The sequence below is a fragment of the Acomys minous genome (genome assembly GCF_964271855.1).
Source record: "Acomys minous genome assembly, chromosome: 2".
NCBI classification, from domain to species: Eukaryota; Metazoa; Chordata; class Mammalia; order Rodentia; family Muridae; genus Acomys; species Acomys minous.
Window position 1 is genome coordinate 76,806,681 of NC_140484.1, and position 17,325 is coordinate 76,824,005.

Sequence of the window (17,325 nt, forward strand, 5' to 3'; positions counted from 1 at the left end):
TTCCATCTAGTTTGATTAATTTATCATTTCATCTTTAACTAGTCCCATAATGGGTCACTTCATCCTGTTTCAAATGAGCCACCGCTTTTCCCGGGGACCTGAGTTCTGTTCCCAGCATCCATGTCAGGTGGCTCACAACCTGCTCCAATGAATCTGGTGCCCTCTTCTGGCCTCCATGGGCACTGCATTTGTGTGCCAGGCATACATACATACATACAATAAAAGAAATATTTTTAAAGAGATTCTGCCTAGCTAAAAGTGGCTGGGTCACTGGAATTAATGGAATTCTCTCAAAAGCTTGGTTAGTTCCTGTGAGAGTGAGTTATGAGAAGATGGAGGCCGTTGCCGGGTCCCTGGTTTCCTGTCTCCATGTGTAACCGCTCTCTCTCCTTCCAAGACGCACCCAGTCCCTTTCTGCTCATCTACCATGTGACAGCAAAGCCTACATCTTTCGACCTCTCAGCCACCATTATGAGCCAGATACATCTCTTCTCTTTACAAATACTCAGCTTTGTATGTTTTGTGGCAGCAACAGAAAACAGACAAATAAGAACTCCAACCGAACTCCAACACATTGTGCTTAACTTAGGTTCTAAGGAAAGATTACACTGTAAGCGTTAATGTTCGTGTACACTTTTCATCACCTGCTTTCACATTTACTGGGGTGATTCTGAGTTCTAATGTGTAAGGGTATAGTAAAATAACGCATAAGACATTTAAGAGAGTAGATACTTATTGAAAAACCGTGAAAAGTCAAATGTGGAGCAAGCAGGACTGGCCAGGGAGGATCTCAGGTAGTGATGTGAATCTAGCAGAGTTTCAGGCAGCCCAAAAGAAAATTCTAGAACAAAAATTCTCTGCCAAAGAGAACCCACAACAAGAGGTCAGTAGCCCCAGTATCTTGCTCAGTTCTTAGCTATGGCTGCCTGAGAAGAGACAGTAGGCTGGGCAGAGCCTGAAGGGGCAGCAGCTTGGAGTTCTCTGTCACCTTTTTGTTGTTGTTGTTGTTATTGTTTGTTTTTGTTTTTGTTTTGTTGTTTTTCAAGACAGTGTTTCTCTGTGTAGCCTTGGCTGTCCTAGACTCACTTTGTAGACCAGGCTGGCCTTGAACTTACAGAGACCCACCTGAGTGCTGGGATTTAAGGAAACTTCTGGAAACTGATGGGCAAGGTCCTCCACATAAGTCAAGTCTTTTTTATGTATATGAGTACTCTATCTGCATGTACACCTACATGCCAGAAGAGGGCATCAGATCCCCGTTGTGAACCACCATGTGGTTGCCGGGGAATTGAACTCAGCACCTCTGGAAGAGCAGCCAGTGCTCTTCATTGCTGAGCCATCTCTCCAGTCCCTGCTATGGATATTAATGTAAATATCTGAGTTTTCTGATGGTCTTAGGTGGCCCTTGTGAATGAGTCATTTGACCCCTCATACCACGACCCACAGGTTGAAAACCCTCCAGAGTAGCCTATCTGACAGTTGAACAGTACAGTGACTGACATCAATTCTACATGGAGCCCAGGGGCTGGACAGGTGGCTCAGAGGATAAGAGCACTGACTACTCTTCCAGAGGTCCTGAGTTCAATTCCCAGCACTCACATGGTGGCTCACAACCATCTACAATGAGATCTGATACCCTCTTCTGGCCTGCAGATGTACATGCAGACAGAATACTGTATACATTTAAAAAAAAAAAAAGTTCTACATGGAGCCCAGGCTCATCTGAGCCCTTCTGTGAAGGTTTGAAGGAAAATGGCCCCCATAGGTTCATATATTTGAATCTTCCATTCCCAACTGTTTGATTAGGGGGTGTGGCCTTGTTAGAGGAGGTGTGTCACTGGGGGCGGGCTTTGAGGTTTCAAAAGCCCATACCAGCAGCAGTCTCACTCTCTTTGTCCCCAGATGTAAGCTTTCAGCTACTGCTCCAGAGTTGTGCCTGCCCACCTGTCACCGTCCCTGTTGTGATGGTCACGGACTCAAGCTCTGAATCTGTAAGCCCTCAATTAAATGCTTCCTGTTCTAAGTTGCCTTGGTCATGGTGTCTCCTCACAGCAGCAGAACTGTAACTAAGACGCTTGCCAAATCCACAATCGCCAATTCCTTAAATATAACAAAATGGCAGCTGCTTTACTCTGCTAAGTTTTTAACCAACTAGGCAGGAGTCCTGTCTGACCAAAGGGCCGGTGTTTCCTGAGGCTCTTCTGCTCTTCTGGTCTTCCCTTTACCTGGAGGTGGTATGAGTCTGCCCCAAGGACAGAAACATGGAGCAGAGTTACAACTGCCCCCAAAGAATAACAGCGCAGAGCTTCCACAGGAAATAGGCAATAAAATTACAGTGTGAGCCACTGAGAGTTCAGTGTGCTTGGGGTTTTGCTGTTGCCACACTTAGCAAAACCTAGAGGCCACGCATATATGCATGCACGTACACATGAGAACACCCCTACACAGGCACACATTAATAAAAGTAAAATAAGCATATATATATATATATATATATATATATATATATATATATATATTTAAATTTTTGTCAATTTGACATGAACTTGGGTCATCTGGGAAGAGGGCACCTCAATCAAGAAAATGTCTCAGTGTGGGCTGTAGGTAAATCTGTGTGGTATTTTATTGATTATTGATGTGTGTGGTACTACCCCTGGATAGAAGGACAGATAAACATGAGCCCGTAGGATAAGCTAGCAAACAGTGTCTCTCCATGTCTGCTTCAGTTCTTGCCTCCAAGTTCCTGTCCTGACTTCCCTCAGTGGTAGAGTGTGGCCTGAGATTTCGTAGATGAAATAAACTCTTTGCTCCCCAAATTGCTTTTAGTCATTGGGGTCCATCCTAGCAACAGAAAGCAAACTAAGACAATATATAACACGGCTACTCTTTCCCTCCTTTTTGTGGCACTTTTGGTTAAAGCCTCATGATACAGTCTCAAAACCAAGACAGAGATTCTCACGTCCAGGCTTCTGTTGTAGCTGTAGGGTTCTGGCTCTGTGCTGTCAACGACAGCGGAAGAGGATGCTCTTCCAGGAAACGGTTTTCCCTCAATGATCAGAATAGGAGAGGTTAGGGACATGCAGCTAAGCACATTGCTGTGGTCTGTACCATAGATGCCCTCAACAGCTCACACGTTGAAGGAGTGGCTCCTGCTGATAGGCATTTGAAAAGACCTTGGATCGTCAGAGCTCTGGCCTTGCCTATGGATTAATCCACTGATAAATTCAAAGCTTAATGATCTGTTAGGAGGTGGAGCCTGGTTGGAGGAAGTGGGTCACTGTGGTGATGCCCTTGAAGTCCGAGTCTATCAGTCGTAAGCGGCTTTGTACCCTCTCACTCCCCGCCATGGTGCTCGGCCTTCCACAGACCAAAAGCAACAGGGCCAGGCGGCCACAGGTAAAAACCCCTGAGAGTGTCAGCCCAAGCAAGTCTTTCCTCCTTTTAACTGACGTTCTCAAGTAAATTATCATGGCAATAAAAACTGACTAACCTACTCTGTCCTGTGAGCCTGAGTCGATGAGAGCAACAGTGGCTGATGACTCAATAAACCTGAGACTCAAAACTTGACATGATGGCAGATGTGAGAATAAAGCATCTTCGGTCCTTAAAAGTATTTTTTGAGTCACTCAATAACTTTAGGTCTGCCTAGCATCAGAGACAGCTTACAGTATGAGATAAGCCACTACTTGTCAGTAAGTCTTGTATTTGTGGGGAAAACAAAAACTCTCGCGTGGTTCTCTATCGAGTGCACCTACACAGTATGCAGCCTTTCTCTTCTAGGAACAGCATTGTGACATAACCTTGAAGAGTCAACACACAGGCTGCATTTAAAAGTTCCAGTAGGATTGACTGCAGTCAAGTGTGCAGAAAGCACGTGACCAGGTTTAGCCAATCAGAGTGCTCCCTTTCCCATACTGCAGTGGGCAGGCAGCCCAGGGAGAGTCAGCCCTGGGACCCAGGAGGAACAGACAGAGATTGCTGCTTCAGAAATGAAGCCAACACAAACTCTCATTTCTGACGATGTCCTCAAGGCCTTGGGACACTCCTTTGCCGGGGCCACCTTTGGACTTCCCTTTCAAATTTCCAAACCAATAAATTTCTGTTTTCATAGGCCAGTTAACAGGGAAGGAATTCTAACTGATTCAGGCCAGAGTCCAACCTTACAGATGGGAGTGAGGGCCTCAGCTGAGATAAAGCAGGCCTGGGGGAAGACAGCACAGCATTCCTGCAGGGCACTGGCCTTCCCCCAGAAGCAATGGCATGCTCAGGTCCCGGTGGTCCAGCAGGCAAGGAAAGGCACACAGGTTCAAACGCAGGCTTAATAGACTAAAATGCCTAGTCTTTTGTTTTGTTTTGTTTTGTTTTCGAGACAGGATTTCTCTGTGTAGCCTTGGCTGTCCTGGACTCTCTTTGTAGACCAGGCTGGCCTCGAACTCACAGCAATCTGCCTGTCTCTGCCTCCTTAATGTTGGGATTAAAGGTGTGTGCCACACAACCCAGACCAAAATGGCTAGTCTTGATGAGATTTGGAACCACCATGGAAACAAATCTCTGGGCATGTCCACCATTGGTTATCTAGGTTAGGTTAATTGAGGTGGGAAGACACACCCTGAATGTTGGTATCCTTCCATGGGCAGGGTTTCTGAACTGAACAAAATAAAAGAAAACAAGTTGATGACAAAATGCATCTCTTCCTGCTCCCTAACTGCAGGGTCAGTGTGAGCAGCTGCCTTGGGCTCCCACCACCATGCCACCCCCCCCATGATGGACTGCACCCTCAAGCTGGGAGGCGCAATGGAGTCCCTTTTTCTTAAGCAGCTTGCAGAGTCTGAACCTCAATGTACTTTAACTAAGTCGTGCTAATTTTACAGTCTCTTCTGTGGACAAGACTGTTGGCAGGCCTGTCATCCAACGCTAAGGAAGTCGAGACAGGAGAGTTGAGGAATTCCTCTTCAGGACATGCACATAGGTTCTTCCAGACAATTCCAGAACAGCCACAATTTCTCTCTGTAGCCGCGGGGGAAACTCAAGACAGTTCTAGTGCCCTTCCATTTTTTCTCTGGGAAATCCCTTCTCAGCTGATGCTGTTTTTTCTTTCTTTCTTTCTTTTCTTTTCTTTTCTTTTTTTTTTCTTTCTTTCTTTTTTTTTCCCCCCGTTTACAGGATAAGTAATTTCCTTTAAATTTCAAATACATTTTGAGCTGGGCATGGTGGCGCACACCTTTAATCCCAGAACTCGGGAAGCAGAGGCAGGTGGATTGCTGTGAGTTCGAGGCCAGCCTGGTCTACAAAGTGAGTCCAGGACAGCCAAGGCTACACAGAGAGACCCTGTCTCAAAAAACCAAACAACAAAAATTTCAAATACATTTTAAGTGACTTTCCTATAGAAAAGAATTTCAGAATAAACCAGTATAAAGCAGAATTGGAGTTTATTGGGAAGAGATTTTTTAAAAGGTTTATTTACTTCATCTGCATGTGTGAGTTCCTGCCTGTTTATAAATGTATCACGTGGATGCCTTGTGCCTGTTCAGGCTGCCAGAGTGTAGGATCCTATGCAACTGGAGTTACAGGTTGTTGTGGGCCTGTAACTATGTAGGTGTTGGGAACCGAACCCAGGTCCTCTGCAAGAGCAACAAGTGCTCTTAACCACTGACTCATTGTTCCACCCCCTTGGGAAGAGATTTTAAAAATAAAAACAAATAGAAGGATCCAGAGTGTCCTAGAAACTATATGAACATTATGGCGGGCGGATCTGGGTCCTGATCAAACTATGGTACCAGCCAAGGACAGCATGGACAGTAAACTTCGAACCCCTACCCAGATCTACCAATGGACAGGACATTCTCCACAGTTGAGTGGAGAGTGGGAACTGACTTTCACACGAACTCTGGTGCCCCATATTTGACCACATCCCCTGGATGGGTAGGCCTGGAGGCACTCAGAGGAAAGATAGCAGGCTACCAAGAAGAGACTTGATACCCTATGAGTGTATATAGGGGGAGGAGGTCCCCCTCAGTCACAGTCATAGGAGAGGGAAGTAGGGAGTAAGCGGAGGGAGGGAGGAATGGGAGGATACAAGGAATGAGATAACCATTGAAATGTAATATGAATAAATTAATAAAATATATTTTAAAAAATAAAAACAAAAACATAGGTTTAAGCAGGAGGTGGGAGGGTGTGTCAGAGTACAGAGGAGTCATTCAAGGTAATGATAAGAAACGCCCAGATGTGGGTGTGCACCTCTCAAGAAACTCATGAGTCAGCATCTTTATCACAGCCATTTTGGTGGCCTTGAAAGTTACACCTTAAAAGATTTATAAAGCATTTAAATGAGATCATAGGGTGGCTCCTGAGGTACATGGGATAGGGTTACAGGTGATTAGGTAAAACCATAAGTCCAAGGAGTTACACAGGAAGTTGGCATGTATTTAGCATGAGCAAAGGTTTACAGTCTCCCAGGGCATATCTGGGGAAGAGTAAGGCAATAATGGAAGGTCACAGAGGCTCAAGCCTAAGCATGTTTCATTGCTATTTCAACTTTAATTTTTTTTTTTTGTTTTGTATATGTGTATTTGTGATGGCTTGTCTGTATGTACAACCCACATGCGGTACCTGTGAAGGCCATAAGAAGGCATTAGATTCCCTAAAACTTGAGTAACAGGCTGTTCTGAGCCATCTAATGTGGGTGCTAGGAACAGAACCTGGGTCCTCTGAAAGAGTGGTGAGTACTAATAGTTGATCCAATCTCTCTGGCCCCTATCTTAACTTAGTTATTTGACATATCTCTATATAAAAGCAATAGTCTCTGAATAAGAAAATTCCACAGTTCTCTCTCTCTCTCTCTCTCTTTCTCCCTGTCTCCCCTTCCTTCCCTCCCTCCCCTCCTGCCCCTCCCCTCTCTCTGTTTGCTGGAATTCCTGACTCAGCTTGTGAGAGACTTCAGCCACTCTCTGCAGGGTCTGTCTTCCCTTCTTGTGTCCCTTCAGGTTTTTTCCTGTCTTCCTATTCTGCCTCAGTGCGACTTTTATACTCTATTCTGCAGTCTGTCAATGTTTGAACATCTTACCATAAACACAACAGAATTGTTCTACAAAACTTGGAGTAATTACACACTCTAGGTGTGTATAGGTGTGTATAGGTGTGTATAGGTGTGTATAGGTGTGTATGTATGGTTTATTATTTGTACATCACCCTCCCTCCAGCTACCAACCCCATCACATTATCTTTCATCCAGAGGATCAAAGAAAATACATTCAAGAGGCCAGTTTTCAAGGTTCCCCCAATTTGCTCAACAAAGCAATAAGAAGAAGCAGAAGCATCCACATTGCCTGAGCAAAACCAACAGAAACGGAAACACATGTGCACATGCATGCCCTTGAGCTTGCGAACACACACACACACACACACACACACACACACACACACACACACACACACACTTTTGGGATAACATTACTTCATTTTCCTTAAAGCACCTACTTCTCACTCTTTCCTAAGTCTTCAGGCCTTATTTCGGGGTTTTGGAATTATTATATGAGACAAGCATGGCTGAGTAAAATGTTCCATTTCCCTGGAGATAGAGAAAAGGCCCCAACTGGCTCAATGATGCTGCTTGGTTGGCATTCTTGGGGTGAGAAGTCTCTTCCCTCTGGGTTAGTGGGTGATAACGGTGTGATCTGGGGTGCTGGTGGCCCCTTCTTACACAAGGAAAGAATGATGCCAACGCAAGAAGGTAGCTGAGCTGAGATGTGCAGGTGACAAAACTCAATCCCGATGACATTATTTTTGTCCTTGGATCCAGCTGTGCCCTGGACTGTCTAATTACACGAGCCATGCAATTTTTTTTCCCACTTTTTTACTCATGTCACTTTTGGGTTGGATTTTCAGGCACTTGCAACCAAACCACTGCCTGCTTCACAAGCCTGAGCCCAAATGAGACCTCAGCACACATCCCTCCAACTCCCTTTCCTGGCTTTAAATAAAAGTTTCAAAGTAAAATGTGGCTTATGGGATCCTGCCTCCAGGGAGCCTAAGGATAAAGCCCAAAGCCAAGGGCATCGGGGTGGGGGTGGGGCGTTCACTTCAGGATCCGGATGCTCATTTTTTGCTCGATGTTCATCTTCTCTAAGGACTGGGGAGAGATGGGTGTGGTCCAGTCAAGAGGGTTGACCCTCAGCCCTAGGCATCTGACCTCCTCCCCTGGAGTCCTAGCACCCCTCAGAGTGCCCCCAGGCCTCTCCAGTCCTCCCAGTGAAGTGTATTTCCCATGCATTTCTTTCCTAGGAACTCCTGATCCCACTGCCTCCTAACCTTGGTGAACTCCAGGAAGGACACGGCCCCATCACCATCCTCATCAGCTTCCTGCACTGTGCGGTCTGTGATGCTCTCCAGCTGCTCATCTGTCACCTGGACCCCAACCATCAGTCGGAGAACCTGGGAGGTGAGAGAAGAAGAGAGGCAGAGGCCCTGCTCGCCTCACCTCGTAAGCCGTGACCAAACTTTTCTTACTCACTTTCACCATCAAACTCAATTTCCCCTGTAGCCTGTAGCAAGCACCCCACACACACCACATCACATGACTGTCTAATCTTCCACGTGATTCTAGCTCACATTTCAATGACGCACACTTGCACCCAAACCTTATAACCTGATTGCGTCCATCCTCCACTCCACCCCACCTCACCCTCCACCTAGCTAACTCCTTGGTGTGGAACGCTTTTCCTGTTTGGGTGTGTATAGCGGTATTCCTGGCCCATCCCTAACAAACATCCACTGTGTGATCTCTGGCAACCAAGTATCTCTATATCAGCAAATGTTCACTCAAGAAGCCAAATTACCCCCAAGTTGAGAATCCGAACTCAGTCTCATGCCTACTTCCTTCCCCACCCCTTCTAACTAACCCACACCCAACCCCGTCCATTCCCGCATCTTACCTAACACACAATCCTCTGCAAGCCCCAGTCCCCGACCCCCACCTCTCTCCCTTCCTTTAACCGTCCTGCCCCGCCCACATCACATCTGATGGAGCTGTGTTCTTCTAACCTGTAGCATTTCATTCCTGGAGATCTTCCCATCCCGATCCAGATCGTAGAGCTGAAACGCAACTGGGGAAAGAGAAGAGACCTGTGAGGCTCCTCATCAGGCTCACCACGGAGTGAGAGGTTCCCGGGCCTCTCTCTGCTGTGGGTAGACCTGAGGTGTCTTCACTTGAGCAGGTCACACACACACACACACACACACACACACACACACACACACACACACACACTCACTCACTCACATCGCAGTTTGTTCATTCTGCTGTTCAGGGGTTCAGGTTGCTTAGGGTCTCGGAATGTTGCATCTTCTTCATCTACCGGTCGAAAATAAGCCAGGACCCTGGCAAAGCCTGCGAAATCCACTCTCTGGCTCCTACAGGGCCAGGGATGGAGAAGGACAAATGGACACCCTGACTGCCACCATCTGCAGCCTCTCCCCCCACCCACATCCGTCTCCCCAGCGGAGAGTTACCCGTTGGGGAAGAAGCTGTCTATAATGCGGTCTCCCAGGGGGTTCACAGCCAGCGCCCCGATCTGCTGGAGGTCTAGGCGGCTGTGAAGACAAAGCAGTGAGGCAGAGGAGGCAGGTGGAGGTATCAGAGAGAGGGGTGGGGCCAGAGCAACAGGGGCAAGAGGTCTTAGATCTGTTCTGCTCACCTCAAGAAGCCCTTTTCCTCCCTGTCGAGGGTTTGGAACCGGTGGTAGAGGCGGAGCAAGCTGGCTTGTGAGACTGCGGGAGAGAGGGAGGTGGGATGAGCCCGCAGAGGACTCCTTATCGCCAGATTCTGTGCGCGTTGGGGTGCGCTGCAGAATCCTGGCCCAGGGGGCGTGGGCGGGGAACCAGGAGGGCTGATCTCTAATCTACCTGTCCACCCACCACGAAAACAGCGTCTTCCACCCCCCCTCGCTCACCGCGGCCTCTACCATAAGGAAGAGGCTAACCGGTGGGGATGCAGGGAGGGAGGGTCGTTACCTTGCGAGGAGGACTGGGCTGGAGAGAGCCTGACTCAAGGAAACACTAGGTTCGAGGAGAACCCAGGAGGATCCCAGCGTCCAGGCATCGGCATCGAAGTCAGCCCTCTGCAGCCTCCATCCGAGCTCGAGGATGGAATCTAGTCCATCCACCGGGCCGCCTCAAACTTGGCACTCAAGGATTTTAAGTCCCTGCGATCCCTGGGAAAGCTCGGGTCTCGCTTTCCCAGCTCCACAGGCGCGAATTCCTGAGCTCAGACTCCAAGCCCTCTAAGTCTCTGCTATCCGGGGATAATCAAGCTCCATTCTGGTGACCCCCCCCCCACACACACACTACTCTCAGTCTCTCCTGTGCCCGTCCACGAACTACTGAGCTGCCCCCCAACTCCACCCCACCCCGCACACTCACAGCCAGTCTCTCTGCGAATTTGGTCCACGTCGGGAATAAGCGCGACGTGGGAGCTGCGCGAGCCCATGGCGGAGGAGGAGGCGAGCAGCCAGAGGAACCAGGCGTCCTCTCCTCCCGTCCAGGAGGCGCGGCCGCTCAGTGGCCCGAAGGGCCGAAGGTCACGGTCCTGGCGAGCAGCGAGAACCCAGGCGTTCTTTGCTTGCCACCTACAACGCTGGAGAACAGAAAACAATGCCCGGGGTAGCAGGTCAGAGGGGAAGGCTGAGAACAACCGGTCGTTTCAGCCCTAAGACTGAGGTGGCCAGAGGCTGTGCGACGCCAGGACCCCGCCTTCCTCACGCCTATGAGTCAGGTGGTGGTGGTGGTGGTGGTGGTGGTTGTTTTCCCAACCCACCCTAGACACAAACCCACCTCCTCGACAGGACCTCCCAGATCCGCTCGCCAACGATGCTCAGTTCATGTCCCACTGGGTGGGACAAAGGCATTCTTCTGGGGACCAAAGAGGGCACAGGGAGAGGAGGGGAGGGATGGTGACATGACCCTGGGGAGGAGTGGTGCTGCTGGATAAATCCGGACTCCACTACTTTGGGCAGCTAAGAAAAGAATCCTAACTACTCTCTCCCTCAGTCTACACAAACCCACGCATCTTGGGTCTGTGGTTTCTGTGTGGCTGAGCCAATTCTCAAGATGCACGAAGCCCTGTGACATCAGCTCTTAGGAGGTTGAGTAAGGAGACTAGGCGTGAGTAGGTGGCTACTCTGAGCTCTATGAGTCCTTGCTTGACCTTGTCTCAAAATAAACATCCGTGGCATTTATCCAAAATCCAGACTTGTGGTTTCTCTCAAAAAATCAGAAGTTCTAGGGCTAGTTGCATGGCGCGGTGGGACATCACTTGCTTGCCATTTGAGCCCAAGGCCCTGGGTTTCACCTACTGCGGTGGCCTGAGGAAAGTCCTGTAAGTTTTGTTATCGCTAGCTAGAGGCTATTTGCCATGGTGCCTTACAGGCCACATTCACTTTCCCAATGTGCCCTGTGGGCCCCGACAGAAGAACAGGTGTGTAATGACTTAGGCTTCTGACCAGCGCCCAGCATCGGCAAGCTGAAGCCTGTGAACCTGGCTTAAAATACTAAAGACAGTGACAAGGCCCTGGCTTATCACTGTGCACCAGGACTTTGTTATGCACTTTGTGTGCCTTTGCTCGACTTCTCACTTTGATGTGGTTCATGAACTGCTGAAGGGGTACATTGCCCTATTTTCTATAGCTATAAGGGAACACCACAGTCTGAGTCGTTTATAAAGAAAAAGAGTTTAGGGCTGAAACAACGGCTCAGCAGTATGGAACAGCTGCTCTTTCAGAGGACCCATGTTCCATTCCCAGCACCTACCTGCACAACTCTCTGTAGCTTTAGTCATGAGAAACTCAATGCCATCTTCTGGCCCTGGGGGACCTAGACATACTTGTGGCACACAGAGATCTATGCAGGCAAAACACCCATACACATAAACACAAACTTTAAAAAAAAAAAAGAGGGGCTGGAGAGATGGCTCAGAGGTTAAGAGCACTGATTGCTCTTCCAAAGGTCATGAGTTCAATTCCCAGGAACCACATGGTGTCTCACAACCATCTCTTCTGGCCTGCAGGCAGAATGCTGTATACATAATAAATAAATAAATCTTTTTTTTTTTAAGACAAAAAGATAGGTGCACACCTTTAATTCTAGCACATGGAGACAGAGGCAGGTACATCTCTGTGAGTTTAAAGCCAACCTGTTTTATACATCAAGTTCCAAGCTAACCAAGTACACGCAGTGAGAGCCTGCCACAAAACTAAGTTATGTGAAGTGGGGCATGTAGTGAGAATTTTTGGTTTCTTTAAAAATACGATGTGAATGTGTTTTTGTTTTAATCCAAGGTGTGGGATGTGGAGCTGCTTCAGATTGCCCACAGCAGCTGGCTATGATTCGCTTCATGCTCTAGCAGGGGCATGATTTTGCCATCTGAGGATAATTTACGCTTGGCATTCTGGGGACTCTTCAGAAGGTATATAATACCAGAGCCCCAAGTGAGGCAACGGCTGCTGCTCCCCTTGCAGCTGCTGCTGGTTGCTGGTTGCTGGTTGCTGGTTGCTGGTTGGTTACTGGTTGCTGGTTGGTTGCTGGTTGCTTGTTGGTTGCTGGTTGCTTGTTGGTTGCTGGTTGCTAGTTGCTGGTTGGTTGCTGGTTGCTGGTTGCTGCTTGGAGATATTCTGCCAATGAAGCTCAGACTCACCCCCAATGGAACTTGATGCCCCTAATCAGCAGGAAGTAGTCTGACAATATAGACACCCCTTTCCCTTCTAACCTTCTGTCTCTCCTATTGGGGCTTAGAAAGGATAGGGGTGGTCTAGGGAGGTAGGAAAAAGAGGCCAACAAAGTAGCTAAAAGTCCAGCTACAGGTGCAGACCTCTAGCCCCAGCACATGGAAAACATAGGCAAGAGAACACTGTCTAGAGTTAGGAGCTAATCCTGAACTACATAGTGAGTTCTGGGACATCCTGGGCAACAGAGTGCGCTCCAGATTCCAAATATAAAAGTAGGAAAGAAAGAAAAGAAAGACAAAGGTGTTGTTCAGCTATTAGCTTTATCTGGAGAATCCTTGATAGTGAGGTCTCTGCAGAGTGCTACAAAGTTCAGGGCATCACATGACAAGTCCAACAAAGCATCCTCATAGGGTGCTTCCTGTTCTTTCTCATAAAGCCACAGACCCACAGTCAGGCCTGTCATCAGAGGGATTACAAGTTCAAGGCCTGCCTATGCTACAGAGTGGGTTCAATGCCAGGCTAGGCAACTAAGACACTGTTCCAAGATTTAAAAGCAGGGTGCTGGAGAGGTGGCTCAGTAGGGAAGAGCACTTGCTGTGCATAAGTGAGGACCTGAGTTCGAATCTCTACCATTCACAAAAAAAATTTCTGAGCGTGGCACATGTGCCTGTAACACCCATGCACAGGCCAGCTCACACACATGCACATGCACACACTTTATTTAATTTTCTTTTGTAAAGTAAAAGCAGAGTGACAGCTGTAGCTCTGGGATAGGAGAGTGCTTCCCAGCAAGTGTGTGGCCCTAGGTCCAATCCTCAATACTGGAAAGAAAGAGGTATCTAGTTTTGAAACTCCCCTGCCATCACCATATTCACATAAATACACATTTTCATAGGGAGGAGGAGCAGGAATTTTATTACAAGCGTTCAAGTTCATATCCATTTGGGAGAGAGAAACAGCCTATTAGACTCCAGCCTGAGACAGAGGCTAAGTCCAAAGAGACTTGAAAATATTGATCTAAAAAGTGCTTGCTTCTCTTTCAGACTAAATGACTGGTAGAAAAGATGCTTGACTCCCTTTCAGATGTCCCCCAAGGACTAAAGAATGTGGGAAGTGCTCCCTCTCCCCCCCAAAAGCCCAACAACGCGGCAGGGCAGCATTGGGAGTCAAGCTGAACCCAGGGAGGAATGAGTCCCTGCTCCTGTGCAGTAGCAACCGCCAGCAGGGTGAGAAGGGGTCTCCAGCCTTGCTCTCTGTGTCAGGGCTATGCTCAACTAAGTCATTCTAGTGCGATGACAAGCCCGTATGCACAGCCATCCCCAAGTGTCAGGGGGGCCCCGTGCCAGGAGCCACTCCCGCCTCATGCATGCAACTCTACAATGCACATCTGTGCAAATGCTCTACCACTGAGCTACATCCTCAGCTGACCTTTTTAACTTTTTTTTCTTTTTCTACTTTAAGCTTCATCAAAGTTGTTAACTTCTTGCTGCCAAGCCTGAAGAGTTGCATTTGATCACATAGTGGAAGGAGAAAACTGACTCCTAGAAGTATTTCTCTGATATCTGCATGTATGTAGTGCCCTGATACACATACACACATGCACGCACGCGCGCACACACACACACGCACACACACATCACTAGCCATCAGGGGGTGAAGAAAAGCCACAATGAGATATTACTTCACACTCACTGGAACGACTAGAATTAAGACAACAAAAACAAAAGAAAATTACAAGTCTAAGTGAAGAAACGGAGAAATCAGAGGCCACGTGCACTGCTCATAGAAGGCAAAATAGTGGTCATCACACACAATAACAACTTTGAGATTTCTCAGTAAATAAAAACTATCATGTGGCCTAACAATCCTCTGCTAAGTATGTACACAAAAGATTGAAAACTGGGTGGAAAGTTCTTCAACGACAACAAATAGACATACCATGTGACCCAACCCTACCCCTCCCGGGAATTTTTGCCTGGAGGATTCTGGAGTCAGCTCATCACAGAGATACTTGCACATCCATGTTTATTGGGGGACTGTTCACAAAAGCCAATACGGGAGCCGACTTAGCTGCCCATCAACACAATGGTGAGAAAATGTGGTGTATTTATATATGCTGGAATTTATTCAGCCATAAGAAAAATGTTATCATGACGTTTGCAGTCAAGTGGGTGGAAATGGAACTTATGTTCAGTAATACAAAGCAAGCTCACACAGACAAACACTGCATGTTTATTGTATTTATTATTTACTTATTTAGCGTGGGGCCATTACATGTATATGAAAGTCAGAGGATGACTTGGAGCAAGCCATGAGGATCAAGCCAGTAAGCAGAGTCCCTCCATGGCCTCTTTGGGTCCTGCCTTGAGTTCCTGCCCTAAGTGATGGACTAGAAGATGAAAGATGAAACAACTCTTTCCTCCTCAAGTTGCCATTGGCCATGTTCTTTACCACAGTAGAAACCCTACAATAATCATGGGGCTTTGCCCCGGCCTTTTGGACTCAAGTTGTTGGGTTTGGGTTTGTTTGTTTGTTTGTTTGTTTGTTTGTTTGTTTCTGAGACAGGGTTTCTCTTTTTAGCCTTGGCTGTCCTGGACCTGACTTGTAGACCAAGATGGTCTTGTACTCACAGAGATCCACCTGCCTCTGCCTCCCTGAGTGCTAGACTAAAGCTATGTGCCTCCACGTCTGGCTGACTTCTATGATTTTTCATTCCAAGAGTTTTATTTATTTCCCAAATGATGTTTTGAAATTATTCTTTGATGATTTCATACAGGAATACACTGAGTCTTGGCCATCCCCTACACCACCACACCTCCCCCTTCCCCCTCCATGGCTTGCTCAGATTTCTTATAGCACCGAGGACCATCTCTCATTCTCTTCGCTGTCACACTAAACACCTTCTATCCAACTAGTCCCCCCTGCTTTGAGGTCTTTCCCTGTGTGTGTGACCTGCCAGACTTAGTTAGTCACTTGCATAGCTAACTTAGCAGTGGCTACACCACTGAAGAAAATGGCACCCCCTTTCCCAGCACCCATTAACTACAGGTAGTCCTTCAGTGGGGGGTGGGGCCTGGGAGCCTAAGCATGGTGAAATGGTGAGGCAAGCCACAGCTACAATGAGTTCATAAACACATTAGCCATGACATGTCAAAAGACACTGACAGCGCTCCTTCCTGGGCCCTGGCTCTTAACTTCTTCCTGCCCCTTCGTCAAGATGTCACCTGAGCTTTGGAGGGAGATTCCATAGTCCCTTATTCTCTGTTCTTTGACCAGTTGTGAGTCAACGCACCACCCACTACAGAAAGAAGTGTCTCTGATGGAAATATATGAAAGGGGACATGGTGGTGTTTGCACATCTGGGAACATACTAATATCTATTGAGTTAACTCTCCTTAAGTGAGAGAGTTGTACAATATGTAAATCACATTGCAATACAGCTGCTTATTAATAATGGCTAGAAAAGCACTGAAAATAAAGGAACTAAAGATAAACATTTTTTGTTTTTGTGTTGTTTGTTTACTTCTCGTTTTCAAGAAAGAGTCTCACTATGTAGCCCTGGCTGTCCTGGAACTCACTTTGTAGACCAGGCTAGCCTCAAACACTGCACTCCACCTGCCTCTGCCTAAGGTATGTGTCTTATACGGATTCTTAAATGCATTAGAAAGTGACAGAGTTGCCTAGGTTGTAACAGTGTGTGGACAAACAAGAAGGCTGGAGTGACAGCTCAGAGGTGAAGAGCACCAGCTGCTTTTACAGAGGACCCAGGTTTATTTCCCAGCATTCACAGCGCAGCTCACAGCCCTCTGTAACTCCAGTTCTGGGAGATCGGACTCCCTCTTCCGGCCTCCTCAGGCACCAGGCACACGTGTGATGCACAGACATATGAGCTGTGCACACACATACACATACACATAAAATAATAAATAAATGTTTTTTTTTAAAGAAACAGACAAGAAAGCCTGGTGCAAATATGCATGAGAATTTGGCAAGTGATTTAAAGTGATGTTAAAACAGTCAAGTGGCTAGAAAGATGGCTCAGCGGTTAAGAGAGCTGGGCTGTTCTTCCAGAACACCTGGGTTTGATTCCCAGCCCTCACATGGTCTTTTACAACCATCTCTATCTCCAGTTCCAGGGGATCCTGTGGCTTCTTTCCACAAGCAGCAGGCTCACATGCATGCATGCATGCTGCCTAAATACTGACACATACAAAATAAATATTTTTAAAATTCAGTAGAGAAAATGAGTTATTTTTAATACACATTTTAAGACGTCTGTCTTCATGGGGAAGAATAAAGCTGTGCCCTTAGCTTCTTAGACAAAATAAATAGAGATTTAAATGCAAAATGAAGCTATATACAGACAGAAGAAATTGGCTATACTTTGTTCATCTTGACCAAGAAAGGGACTTTCTAAATATGAAACAAGAGAGAAATCAGAGAAAAGTTTAGAACTCTGTATGCTATGTATGCACAGCACCTATTGTAATGTATATATAGTCAAAATACAGCACTGGTACAAATATTCAGGTGCTATGCAAGGGAGAATTCAATCTCATAGGAAAAATTGGCCTAAGATATGAACTAGAAATGATGGATAAGGAGT

The 17,325-nt window shown here is 47.0% G+C and overlaps 1 protein-coding gene across 2 annotated transcripts; it reads right to left on the bottom strand.

Moving 5' to 3' along the window:
* Nucleotides 1-6,305: 6,305 nt before the first annotated feature.
* Nucleotides 6,306-11,031, bottom strand: CHP2 (calcineurin like EF-hand protein 2). 2 transcript variants are annotated; one of them, XM_084774129.1, is made up of 8 exons: nt 10,831-11,031; nt 10,420-10,633; nt 9,696-9,768; nt 9,511-9,591; nt 9,281-9,411; nt 9,043-9,104; nt 8,311-8,433; nt 6,306-8,131 (listed from the first exon to the last, which is right to left on the bottom strand). In XM_084774129.1, exons 2-8 carry the CDS (start codon nt 10,484-10,486, stop codon nt 8,078-8,080), a joined length of 591 nt encoding a protein of 196 aa, XP_084630255.1. In that variant the 5' UTR covers nt 10,487-10,633; nt 10,831-11,031; the 3' UTR covers nt 6,306-8,077. The 2 variants fall into 2 exon arrangements, with proteins under 2 accessions (XP_084630255.1, XP_084630254.1); XM_084774128.1 differs by lacking the exon at nt 10,831-11,031 and having other exon boundaries at nt 10,420-10,732.
* Between the last annotated feature and the right edge of the window lie 6,294 nt (nt 11,032-17,325).

Bases quoted from the DNA above. Each gene is read 5' to 3' on its own strand.
- CHP2 (XM_084774129.1), bottom strand. From the start codon at position 10,486: ATGGGCTCGCGCAGCTCCCACGTCGCGCTTATTCCCGACGTGGACCAA. The intron at 9,769-10,419 runs GTGAGTGTGCGG...TCTCTCCCGCAG, and splicing joins AATTCGCAGAGAGACTGGCT to TCTCACAAGCCAGCTTGCTC. The intron at 9,592-9,695 runs GTGAGCAGAACA...TTGTCTTCACAG, and splicing joins GAGGAAAAGGGCTTCTTGAG to CCGCCTAGACCTCCAGCAGA.